At 48.3% G+C, this 13,004-nt stretch overlaps 1 protein-coding gene across 2 annotated transcripts in view; it reads left to right on the top strand.

The window, feature by feature from the left end:
- Positions 1-12,547, top strand: part of Anxa6 (annexin A6) — a 49,353-nt gene extending 36,806 nt beyond the window's left edge. The window contains exons 21-26 of one of the 2 annotated variants that reach the window (XM_042688855.1): positions 4,718-4,735; positions 5,979-6,072; positions 7,574-7,669; positions 9,378-9,436; positions 10,637-10,759; positions 12,108-12,547. In XM_042688855.1, the coding sequence (XP_042544789.1) occupies positions 4,718-4,735; positions 5,979-6,072; positions 7,574-7,669; positions 9,378-9,436; positions 10,637-10,759; positions 12,108-12,167 (450 nt within the window). In that variant the 3' untranslated portion in view covers positions 12,168-12,547. The remainder of the gene's footprint in view (positions 1-4,717; positions 4,736-5,978; positions 6,073-7,573; positions 7,670-9,377; positions 9,437-10,636; positions 10,760-12,107) is intronic. The other variant, XM_042688856.1, reaches the window with a different exon arrangement.
- The last annotated feature ends 457 nt before the right edge of the window (positions 12,548-13,004 follow it).

Here is a 13,004-nt window from a genome sequence, read left to right as displayed (position 1 = left end):
CAGGGTTTGGGCATAGATCCTGCCAAGTGTGAATCCAGCCAGCTTCCTTCACAGTTTATAGATGGGGGAAAGAGGCCAACAGGCTCTGCTACCAGCTCTGCATCTCAGCTATAAAATTCCTAGCCACGCCCCCACAAGTACAAAACTAATTACAATAGACTGACTAGGGCACGAAGATCATTCTATATATTAGTAATTAAATTTCCCAGCCGTGTGCTGATGGCTCACACCTGTCATCCTAGCTACTCAGGAGGCTGAGATATGAGGATCAAAGCTCAAAGCCAGCCAGGGCAGGAAAGTCCATGAGACTCTTATCTCCAATTAACCATTTGAAAGCCGGAAGTGGTGTTATGGCTCAAAGTAAGTGATAGAGCCCTAGTCTTGAGTGGAAAAAGCTCAGGGTAGGGCTGAGAAGGTGGCTCAGTGGAAGAGCGCTTGCCTTGCATGCATGAGGTCCTGGGTTCGATTCCTTAGCACCACATAAGCAAAAAAGAAAAAAGCCGGAAGTGGCGCTGTGGCTCAAGTGATAGAGCGCTAGCCTTGAGCTGAAGAGCTGAGGGACAGTGTCCAGGCCCAGAGTTCAGGCCCCACGACCGGACCCAAAAAAAAAAAGAAAAGAAAAAGCTCAGGGTCAACATCCAGGCCCTGAGTTCAAGCCCCATGATCAACAACAGCAAAAAAGCCAGAAGTGAAGGTGTGGCTCAAGTGATAGAACACTAGTCTTGAGCAAAAAAAGCTAAAGGACAATGTCCAGGCCCTGAGTTCAAGCTTCAGTACTAGCATACATCTTCATCATCATCGCCATCATCATCATCTTCTCCTCTCTTTACTGAAGCTCCTTTCCTATCTGAGGTTTCTAGATAGCTTTGGTTTGATTGGCCCTCCGGCTTGCCTGTCTTCTTATTACTGCGTGCTATCCTCTGCAATTTCCAGGCCGGGTAGCTGTTGTCCAGGGGCCCAGCCCTGGCTTGGGAATAGTGTCACAACTGCAGGATTATACTAGGTGTGCTATTCCAGTGGCATTGTCGGTGTGTTTGTGGGAACTAGCCTGGGAGCCCAGCCATACCCTCAGTAACTTGCCCAAACCAATTGCATGCACTCATTCAGAGATGATCGTTGAATGTCATCATGAGTGGCTTCATGGTTCCATGGGGGTGAGGGGAGAGGGCTTTGATCTTCGATGTTACCCAAAAATCCATCCTCCACTCCCAAAGTCATCTCCCAGGGAATGCTTGTGCCTGGTACCTGGTCTGCTTATGAGGCTATTTGCAGTGGACACTGGGAGGGGCAGGGGGAAGGACTCTCTTGGCAGCTGGTTTGCAGAAAGAAGGGAAGGGGAGAGAGAGAGAACCTTCTGGAAGCAGCCAAGGGACCCTTGAGCAGCCAGAGCCCTGCCTGACTCAGCTGCTTCCCAGGCTAGGCTGCTGGCCCCAAATCTCTGTGTACACCCATTTTCTTACACCTAGAAATTTTTTTTTTTACAAGTAATACGTGTTCTTTATAGAAGCTATAGGAAATGGAAAAAAAGAAAAAATCCACCATCTAATAACTTTTTAATATCTTGACATATAGTAATGAAGTTGTTTTTCTACTGAAGATCAATCAGATAGACAGACAGTCAGACAGATAGATAGATAGGCAGACAGACAGATTGGTCTATCCACATTCTCATGGTCAACCACTTCCTCACAATTTCTGACGTACTTCCTAATAAGTATGAGTGGCTTTTTTAAAAATCCAGATTAAAGGAATACTGATAAACACAACATGTATGCCTTTACTCCCCTCATTCAAGACTTTGTACTTTCTTAGCTTGCTCGTTTGGCTGGTGCTGTACTACTTAAGCCATGCCTCCAGCCCTGTTTTTTTTTCTGGAAATGGAGTCTTGCAGACTTGTCTCCCTCGGCTGATTCAGATGATGATCCTCCATGTCTGTGCTTCCTGAATAGCTAGGGTGATACACATAAACACCTTGCTCTTCTTTTTTATATAACTTATGTCAAATGAGGCTGATCATCTCATTTTTCTCTTTTTTCCTGTCCCTGAGCTTCTTTTGCTCAAGGCTAGCACTCTACCACTTGACCCACAGCAATACTTCCAGCTTTTTCTGTTTATGTGGTACTGAGGAATCGAACCCAGGGCTTCATGCATGCTAGGCAAGCACTCTACCACTAAGCCACATTGCCAGCCACCGAGGATCTTCTTGTGCTAAGCACCTGCTCTACCACTGAGCTCCACCCCAGCCCTGTCTAATCTGCAAAGATTGTTCCATTGATCAGAGAAACCACAGTCTGTTTCTCATTGTTCTCTGCTACGGAGAAAGCTACAAGAGCAACCTTGTATTTCATTCACTCTCTTACGCTCATTACATACCTTAGGGCACATCCCTAGTGATGTAATTAATGAAATGCATTGTGTATTTAAATTTGCATAGACATTGACAGTTTATACGATAAGAAGGAGATTGCAGTAAACTGTTAGCTTATAAAATAAAACCAAGCTGGGTGCCAGGGGCTCACGCTTGTAATCCTACCTACTTAGAAGGCTGAGATCTGAGGATCAGGTTTCGAAGCCAGCCCAGGCAGAAAAGTTTCAATTAACCACCAGAAAACCAGAAGCAATGTTGTGGCTCAGAGTGGTAGAGCTGAAAAGCTTAGGGACAGTGCCCAGGCCTAGAGTTCAAGCCCCAAGACTGACAAATAAATAAACAAATAAATAAATAAATAAATAAAACCAGTGGGCTGGCAATGTGGCTTAATGATAGAGTGCTTGCCTAGCATGCATGAAAACCTGGGCTTGATTCCTCAGTACCACATACACAGAAAAGGCCAGAAGTGGTGCTGTGACTCAAGTGGTAGAGTGCTAGTCTTGAGCGAAAGAAGCTCAGGGACAGTGTCCAGGCCCTGAGTTTAAGCCCCAGGACTGGCAAAATAACAAAAATAAATGAGTAAAAATGAAATAAAACCTAGGGAAATGTAAACTAGTACAACCTCTCTGGAAGGAGGCTTGGATGTTCCTCAAAAAAAAAAAAAAATAGGCTGGGTGCTGGTGGCTCACGCTTGTAATCCTAGCTACTCAAGAGGCTAAGATCTAAGGATGGTGGTTTGATGCCAGCCAGCAAAACTATTACCTGCAATTAACCACCAAAAACCAGAAGTGGTGCTGTAGCTCAAAGTAGAAGAGTACTAGTCCTCTTGAATAAAAAGAGCTCACGGACAGCATCCAAGCCCTGAGTTCAAGCCCCACAATTGATCAAAAACCAAAAGCTTAAACATAGAACTTCCCTATGGCCCAGCCATACCACTCTTGGACATCTACCCAGATCATTGCAAGTCAGGTTACTGGTAAAGACACTTGCACACCCATGTTCATTGCTGCACTATTCACAACAGCCAAGTGATGGAAACAGCCCAGATGCCCTACAACAGATAAGTATATTAATAAAATGTAGTACCGATACACAATGGAATTTTTCTCATCCATTAGAAAGAATAAGATCATGTCATTTGCAGGGAAATGGATGGATCTAGAACAAATCATGTAAGTGAGGTAAGCCAAGCTGAGAGACCAATGGTGCATGTTTTCTCTCATATGTAGAAGCTAGATCTAATGTAACTGGACATGATACCCTATATAGGACTCTAGGCATTCACGCACCAACAGTAAGACGGGGGTTTCAGTTCACCTAAGAGAATAAGTGCTCTGGGCAGAAAGCAAAGGTTGGAGGCAGTCCCTGCCAAATGAAGGCATCTGGATTTGTTCCTGGTAATTTCCAATAACAGCTATTTCCCTAGTGAAATACAGTGTTTTAGCCACAGGGGGTGCTGTGGAAAATGCCACCATTAAAATCAACCTTGCCTTTCCTGGCTCTGCTGATTGGCTGGGTGACTCCCAGGCCTCAGTTGTCTTGCTTCCTACCTGGTTTGAGAGACATAATAGTTATCTCATAGGCTGGATGGAAGGTGGCTCAGTGGTAGAGTGCTTGCCTTGCATGCATGAGGCCCTGGGTTCGATTCCTCAGTACCACATAAGCAGAAAAAGCCAGAAGTGGGGCAGTGGCTCAAGTGTTAGAGTGCTAGCCTTGAGCTGAAGAGCTGAGGCTAGAGTTCAGGCCCCATGGCCAACAAAATAAGGATTACAGTTTCTCTCCTGCCCCTTCCAATTCAATATACCAAGGGCCCAGGGTATCAGGGGATTGAACTCAGGGCCTCATGCTCATACTTGGCATTTTCCCTGACACCTGATGCTCTACCATTTGAGCCAGGTCTCCAGTCTGACATTTTGCTGTTGGCCCGTGATAGAATCTCATGATCTTTTCTGCCTGAGCTAGATCACAATCCTCAGATCTCAGCCTCCTGAGTAGCTGGGATTACAGGCATGAGCTACCAGTGGCCAACACGATGAAATTTATTTCTCTTAGTTTTATGACAAGCAAATAGGTCTGGAGCCTGCTCTTGATACAGAGTGCGGGTCCTGTTTCTAGCGCTTTCTCTTATCCTTTAGGTGGATACACTTTTCATTATTCCCTATCTGTCTTACCCTTTGAGTCTAACCCCGAGTTATTTTTCCCTCCCTGCCATTACAGTTTTGAGGTATCTTAGGGTCTGGTCTCTAGGGTCCTCTGCCCCCACCCATCACCCCAATCCCAACCTCTCAGGCCTTCTCTGACTCTTGCCTTCCCTCTCTCTCCCTCCTCTCTCTCCTCCCCCGCTCTCAGGTGGCCGCTGAGATCTTGGTGAGTGTCCTGGTGTTCGTGTGGGTTTTATAGCTTCTCTGAGCAAAGTCTGTCTGTGCTTCTGGGCTGGGTAGAGTTGTGCAGGAATGTGGAGGAATTGCTCCTCGGCTTCTCTCTCTCCCCCCTTCAGAGCCCCTTAAGGACCCCACTGCTAAAAAAACAAAACAAAAAAAACAGGCCAGACAAGTATTTCCCACACATTATCCTAGGCATGATTTATGCAATGTAAGTACCAGCTATGATGGTTTTCTTCAAATCAACTCATTTTCCCCCCTAATCTAAACTACATTATTATAAAGGCAATTAAAATTGATACAGAGGCAGACACGGTGGCTCATGCCTGTAATCCTAGCTACTAGGAGACTGGGAGCTGAGGATCAGCATTTGAAGCCAGCTTGGACAGGAAAGTCTATGTGACTCTTACCTCCAGTGAACCACCAAAAATGAACTGGAACTGGAGCTGTGGTAACAAGCGGTAGAGCTCCAGCCTTGACTTAAAAGAAAAAAAAAAACTAAGGGAGCCAACACCAGTGACTCGTGCCTGTAATCCTAGCTACTCTGGAGGCTGAGATCTGAAGATCACGGTTCAAAGCTAGCCTGTGCAGGAAAGTCCCTGAGACTCTTATCTCCAATGAACCACCAGAAAACCGGAAGTGTTGCCGTGGCTCAAGTGGTAGAGCGCTCACCTTGAGCTGAAGAGCTGAGGGACAGCGCCCAGGCCCAGAGTTCAAGCCCCATGACAGAAAAAAAAAGAAAAAAAAAAGCTAAGGGAGTATCCAGACCCTGGAGTTCAAGTCCCAGTACCTGCACAAAAATAAATAAATAAAATAAGTTGATATGGATGGCATCATAGCTGGTTAGAATATAATTGTGGGAACTTAGGAACGTGTCCTGGATATACGTTTGACATGTTGACCCTTGAGGAAACACTGGCAAGGCCATTTCTGCTTGCATGCCATTCATAGTTCCCAGAGGGGCTTTCAGACAGCGGGAGGGAGGGAGGGAGGGAGGGAAGGACTCCTAGCTTCTGTCCAGTGGCAGATTTGCCCAGTGCCAGTCCCAGAGCCAGGCCCTTCTATGCATATCCTCAGGGTCTCCAGGAACAATAGTTTGGGGTGGGTGGCTACTGCTAGAGGATGAGGGAAGAAGTGGGGGCAGCCCCAGCCCCCCCTCCAGATGACTGGATTAGCCCCGCTTCTGACTGCAAGAAAAGAGATGATGCCCAGACTTGTGGTTTCTGCAGGAGATCGCCGACACTCCCAGCGGAGACAAAACTTCCTTGGAGACGCGGTTCATGACGGTCCTGTGCACCCGCAGCTATCCCCACCTTCGAAGAGGTGAGACCTCACCCCACCCCTCCACTTCCGGTTCAGCAACCAGAGCCCCAGATCTGACCTGGGTCTCTTTAGCTCGCGATGAGGGGCAGCCAATGAGCCGAATCCCTCCTCTTAGACCAGATGTGGAGAGTCATGGCTGACAGTAGATCTCCAGAGTCCTGACACATCTGCAGCCTTCAGCCAGTTCCCCTCGCCTGTTGGGGAGGCGGGGGGGGGGGGGGGGGGGGATGATGAGCCTCTGGTGTAGCTGCCAATACTGCTATGTTGAGAAGGATTCTGGGGTACAGTGGGAAAAGATCTCTGGGTGATGCCTCTCAGGAGCAAGGCAGCGTGGGCAGCCAGTGATGGCAAAGAACCACGAGTCCCTGAATCAAATGTTGCCACACACACACACACACACACACACACACACACACACACACACACACACACACACACACACACACACACACACACACACACACACACACACACACACACACACACACACACACAGGTGCATGGCTGTAGCACTGGCCCAATTGCAAAATTCCCTTTCCACAAAGGTAGTTTATGCATTTGCCTGACCTCTTTCTGTATGAAAGGTGCTTTAACATGATGGCCAACAGAAAAGAGAGTCTCGATGAATTCCCTTACTTACTCTGCAGCTTAGGCAAGTTCCCAGATCTCTGCCTCCGTTCCCTTACCTAGGAATTGGGATTTTAGTTATGCCTTGAATGATTGTTGTTAGGATGTAAAAACTGCAATAGAAGCCGGATGCCAGAATCTCATGCATGTTACCCTGGCTACTTGGGAAATCTGAAAATCCCAGATCAAAGCCAGCCCAGGCAGACAAATCCATAAGACTCTTTCTCTCCAACTAAGCAGCAAAAGGCCAGAAGTAAAGGTATGACCAGGCACTGGTGGCTCACACCTGTCATCCTAGCTACTCAGGAGGCTGAGATCTGAGGATTATGATTCAAAGCCAGCCTGGGCAGGAAAGTCAGTGAGACTCTTTTCTCCAATAAACCACCAGAAATCGGTGTCAATATATATAATGTATTACACACACACCCATGGTGTGGTCTATGGGTGTGTGTGTAATAATATATTATGATTATACATTATGATTTACATTAGGAATGTAGATCCTATCATCATCACTACTTGTAGCAGCTTGGCTTGAAGATAAGAGTCCAGACAGAGGCAGGGGTCACCCAAGGTCATTAGTGAGCTCAAGACACAGTGCCGGATGACTAGGACCCCTGTTCTTCTACACCAGCCTAAGTTCATAGAACTTGCTAAAGCTCTGGGGCTGGAAGCTCTCGTTTGGCACAGATCTGGCCGGAAGTCCACTCAGAAGTCCTTCTCAGTGTCCCTGCCCAATTCTCAGCCTGGGCTGTGGCCATTCCCCCTGCCCTTTCTGCTTTCTGGGGGTGGCCCTGGGAGGCAAGGAGAACATCGCCTCCCTCTCTGAATTGAGGGTCACTTCTTCCCTCCTCCTGGCTTCTCTTGGGACCAGTCTTCCAGGAATTCATCAAGATGACCAACTACGACGTGGAGCATGTCATCAAGAAGGAGATGTCTGGGGACGTGAGGGATGTATTTGTGGCTATCGGTAAGTGGAGGGAACCGAGGAAGGGGCTAGGGACACTGGGAACATGGCAGGGTCCCCTAAAAGAATGGAGCTGTAGTCACTGGTAGAGGAAGTAAATACTGCCTCAGGTCTCAGCCAAGGGGGTGATGGCTGGGGCACGGTAAGGACTTGTTCACCATGTGGAGCAGGTAAGAAAACAGGCCTCCCGGGCTGGGAAGGTGGCTCAGTGGTAGAGTGCTTGCCTAGCATGCATGAAGGCCTGGGTTCGATTCCTCCACCAAAAAGGCCAGAAATGGTGCTGTGGCTCAAGTGATAGAGTGCTAGCCTTGAGCAAAAGAAGCCCAGGGACAGTGCCCAGGCCCTGAGTTCAAGCCCCAGGACTGACAAAAAAGAAAAAGAAAACAGGCCTCCCTGGTGAAAGAAGAAGACAAAGAAGGGTATTTGGGGGGTGCCGGACCCTCATGATCAACACACAATATGCATACGCTATGCACACACCACATACACTATGCGTTCACTCAGGACACACACTACACGTCCACACGCTGCACTCAGCACCTGACTACGCTGGCCTCCTCTTACATAATTTAAATTCTCGAATTTAAATTCTTGACTGTGAAAAGGATCTTATTTTCCCTGTTCCTGAAGGTGTGTAAGTAGATAGGAACAAAGACTGCACTCTTGTGGTTGTTTTGGTTTTGGTTTTGTTTTTTATCAGTCATGGAGATTGAATTTGGAGCCTGGGCACTGTCCCTGAGCTCTTCAGCTCAAGGCTAGTGCTCTATCACTTGAGCTACAGCGCCACTTCTGGTTTTCTAGTGGCTAAGTAGAGATAAAGAATCTCACAGACTTTTCTGCATAGGCCGTAATCCTCAGATCTCAGCCTCCCAGGTAGCTGGGATTACAGGTATGACCCACAGGCTCCCAGCTCTGAACTCATTTTTATTAGTATTAGTTACTATTGCTTTGTGACTTCATTTTTGATACAATGTGTTGCATTAATGCACATACTTTTTAAAAAATATTTTGGTGCCAGTCCTGGGGCTTCAACTCAGGGCCTGGGTGCTTGCTCCTCAGCTTTGGTGTTCAAGGCTACCCAGCACTTGAGCCACAGCTCCCCTTCTGGCTTTTTCAGTGGTTCATTGGAGATAAGAGTCACACAGCCTTTCCTGCCTGGGCTGGCTTCAAATCATGATCCTCAGATCTCAGCCTCCTGTAGCTAGGATTTACAGGCATGAGCCACCAGTGCTTGAGTCATACTTTTATTTTTTTAATGCCAGTCCTGGGGCTTGAACTCAGGTAATGGGTGCTGCCACCCCTCCACTTCTGGCTTTTTAGTGGTTAATTGGAGAAGTGAGAATCACAGACTTTTCCTTCCATGGCTGGATGACAAGTTATCCGCACCCAGGCAGGGTTTTCAGTGTGAAGACCCGGATCAAGCCCACCGGGATGATAGGCATTGATGCCCTTGAGACTCTGACACTAACCAGGAATGAGTGCCCTCTGAAACCTCTCCTGACCTTGCAAGTACCCTATCTGCAAGCCCAGTTGCAGCCCTGTTAAGAGCCAGGTTTAGGGTGGAAGTTAATACTGCAGAGGGGAGTGATGATGGTGTCATTCCCTGGTCTGACCTGAGGGTGGCACTGTTCTTCAGACTCTGGGGAAGTTGGGGAAATGCCCAGAGCCCCAGCACACAACCAATTTCCCTGTGTTCCTCTCTTCTCGCCAGTTCAGAGTGTCAAGAACAAGCCTCTCTTCTTTGCCGACAAGCTTTACAAGTCCATGAAGGTAAGGCGAGTGGCTTGTTCCTTCTTTTCCCTCCCAGCACTGACTTTTCATGCGCCCAGACACAGATAGGCGTCATCTCCCAGATCAGGACTTCTCTGGCCGCTGTGTCCTCTCTCCTGTCAAGTGTCAGCATCTGCCAACTATCAGAAGTGATTGTGCTCTGCCCCCAAGGCATATTTGGCAGTGTCCAGACATATTTTCAGTTGTCACAACTTGGAGAGTGTTGGCATCTGGTCGGGAGAGAGAGCTGACAAATAACCCTATAATAGGCCGGGCATGGTGGTGTATTCCTATATACCTTGGGAGGATTGCGGTCTGAGGCCAGCTTGGGCAAAAGCATGAGTCCCTGTCTGAAATAAACTAAAGCACTAAAGGGGGAGGGGGTGTGCCAAGAGCATGGCTTAAGTAGCCCAGTACTGGGGGAGGGGGGGAAACTTCATTGCACAGCTTCTAATTATAAAGAATGTCTGGCCTCAAACATGAAGGCTGAGAAACTTACTTTGCCTCCTCCATCTACGCCCAATACCTGCTCTTTGGACCCTGTGTTTGTTTCCTGCCATAAAAAATTGATTGACAAAAAAAAAAAATTGATTGACAACAGAGACTTTATCACTCGTACTTCTGGGGACTAGAAATCCAACGTGAAGCATTTTGCAATTGGTTCTTTCTAGAGGTTCCAAAGGAGGAATTACCCCATACTTCTAGTGGTTACCAGAAGTCCCCAGAGTTCACTCTTGTGACTAGATCACTCCAGTCTTTGCTCTACCCTTAACAATAATCCAATGTATATCTCTATATAGTCCAGTCGGCCCCCTACAGCTCTCCGTCTACTGACTAGTCTACTTGCTGAATGCTGGGATTACAGGCATGCACCTCTATGCTCAGCTTCCTCTCTTCTTAAAAAAACGACAGCACTTAGTAACTAAGAGGGCACACTCTAATCTACTACAAACTTCATCTGAGTAAATCACAAGGACCCTAGGTTACGTTCTGAGGTTCCCATTGGGCCTGAGTTTTAGAGGGAATACTAGTCAATTGATGTGGTCCTTTTTTGCCTTTCCAGATAGTTGGTCGTCCGTCTGGGGGATGGCTTTGGTAGGGTCAGGACTACTTGGGGAAAATAGAGACATCTTCTACTTCTTGTATGACCCAGCTCTGTGTCTCCTGCCTTGTGTCTCCCTCTTGTCTGAACTCCACTAGGGCGCTGGCACAGATGAGAAGACCCTCACCAGGGTCATGGTGTCCCGGAGTGAGATCGACCTGCTCAATATCCGGCGGGAATTCATTGAGAAATATGACAAGTCACTCCACCAAGCCATTGAGGTAAGGAGAGCTCATTCAGGAGGGTCTTTTCTATGTAGAACAGCCAGGGCTTGCTTACAATAAAAAGAGATTGGCCAAGGTGGCTCAGGATTGCAATCCTAGTTTCTTGGGAGGTGCAGATTGGAAAGGGGAATCATGAGTTGAGGAGAGCCCGGGCATAAAAAGTTTGGGGGGCTCCCATCTCATCCGGTGGCTCAGTATAGTAGTGCACACCTGTCATTCCTTCTACAGGGAAACACAATAGCTTGCTACAGTAGTGCATGCTTGTCACCTCCATGATGGAGATCACCCCCAAATAGGAGAATGGTAGCCCAGGCCAATCAGGTCAGAGAGTGTGAAATCAAACAAACAATGCATAAAAGGGGCTGGAGGCCTGGCTCAAATTGCAGAACACATTGTCTAGCAAGGGTGAGGCCCACACAAGCCGGGTGCTGGTGGCTCACACCTGTCATCCTAGCTACTCAGGAGGCTGACATCTGAGGATCATGGTTTAAAGCCAGCCTGAGCAGGAACGTCCATGGAGACTCTTATCTCCAATGAACCACCAGAAAACTGGAAGGGGCGCTCAAGTGGTAGACCACTAGACTTGAGCTGAAGAGCTGAGGGACAGCGCCGAGGCCCAGAGTTCAGGCCCACGACCCACAAAAAGAAAAAAACAAAAAAAAAGAGGACTGGGAATGTGGCTTAGTGGTAGAGTGCTTGCCTAGCATGCATGAAGTCCTGGGTTCCACATACAGAGAAAGAGCCGGAAGTAGTGCCATGATTCCTGTGGTAGAGTGGTAGCCTTGAGCAAAAGAAGCTCATAAACAGTGCCCAGGCTCTGATTTCAAGCCCTGGGACTAGCAAAAACAATAAACAAAAAACAAATAGTGATTAGAGGCCAGGCACCAGTGGCTCACCCCTGTAATCCTAGCTACTTAGGAGTCTGAGGCCTGGAGGTTCAAGGGTTGAAGCCAGCTCAGGCAGAAAAGTCCACACTATTCCAACTGTAATTAACCATCAAAAGCTAGACTAGAGGCACAGCAGTACGTGAGCAAGCGCAAGGTCCTGAGTTCAAGCCCCCATATAATAGCAGCCACTGCTGGCTCCAGGATCTGAACCTTGCAGGTCCTGTTAGATGCGGAGGGTGGGGTAGAATGACTGAGTTGCTGCAGAAAAGGAGGTGGTGGTGTCCCAGTTCTGCCCAGGTCCGATCCAGTGAGCTTTGGTGTGTGTCAAGAGCATCTCTCTCTGGTCTTGGTGTGGGTGACTGAGACGCGTGGAGATGTTCCTGCCGATGGTCGCTAGGATGGGGTGTTAAGGCAAGGACTCTTTTCACTCACTCTTGTTCTGTTTCTGTCCCTGCCAGGGTGACACCTCTGGAGATTTCCTGAAGGCCTTGCTGGCTCTCTGTGGTGGTGAGGACTAGGACCACCAAGCTGTGGTGGGTGGGGTTTCTCTGCCAAGAAACAGTTGGTAGTACCCATGACCAAGCCGCCGTTCCAACTACAGAGACTAAGCAAGGAGCGCTGGTGGAAAATGGGGTGCAGGTGGGGGTCCCTGTTCCTCACCCGGTGCTCAGGAAAAGCTGCCATTCCTATGGGCCCAGCACAGTCCCCCACCTCCATCCCCCCCACCCCCATCCTAGCTGGGCAGATGAACAGGAACCATCCTGTCTCGTCCACCTCCACTTCCCTGTATCCCCTCTTCACCCTCCCTCAGATTCTGTCCCTTACCACACCCCCCCCCCCTTCTCTGATTTGGACTTTGTCGAATCCTCCAAATACCAAAGCCTCTGCTTGAAACCCAGTGGTGTGTGTGTGTGTGTGTGTGTGTTTGAATGGCGGGTGCCAAGTGAATGGGCTGGGGGAGGAAGGGGGGAGAAATGTGTGCGGGAACCCAAGCCCTCCCCCAGCCCACTTGTCCACCTAGTCGTGTAAAGTGCTGGACCAGCACCAGTTGGATGCCTGGGTCTATCTAGCTTGCATCCAACACACACACTTGCTTTCTGACCCTTTCCCTTCAGTCTTAAATCACTACAGAATAAGAGACCATACAATGTTGGCTTTTTGTAAGTCACGAGGCTTGATTTCAGGGCCTGGGTGCTGTTCCTGAGCTTTTTTTTCCGCTCAAGGCTGGCACTCTACCACTTGGAGCCACAATGCCACTTCCAGTTTCCTAGTGGTTAACTGGACATCGGAGTCTCCGGGACTTGACTGCCTGGGCTGGATCTGAACCACGATCCTCCGATCTCAGCCTTCTGAGT

This window comes from Dipodomys spectabilis, unplaced genomic scaffold, assembly GCF_019054845.1.
Source record: "Dipodomys spectabilis isolate Male_0828 unplaced genomic scaffold, ASM1905484v1 ptg000119l, whole genome shotgun sequence".
In the NCBI taxonomy this organism is placed as follows: Eukaryota; Metazoa; Chordata; class Mammalia; order Rodentia; family Heteromyidae; genus Dipodomys; species Dipodomys spectabilis.
This window is presented reverse-complemented; position numbering and strand designations above follow the sequence as displayed.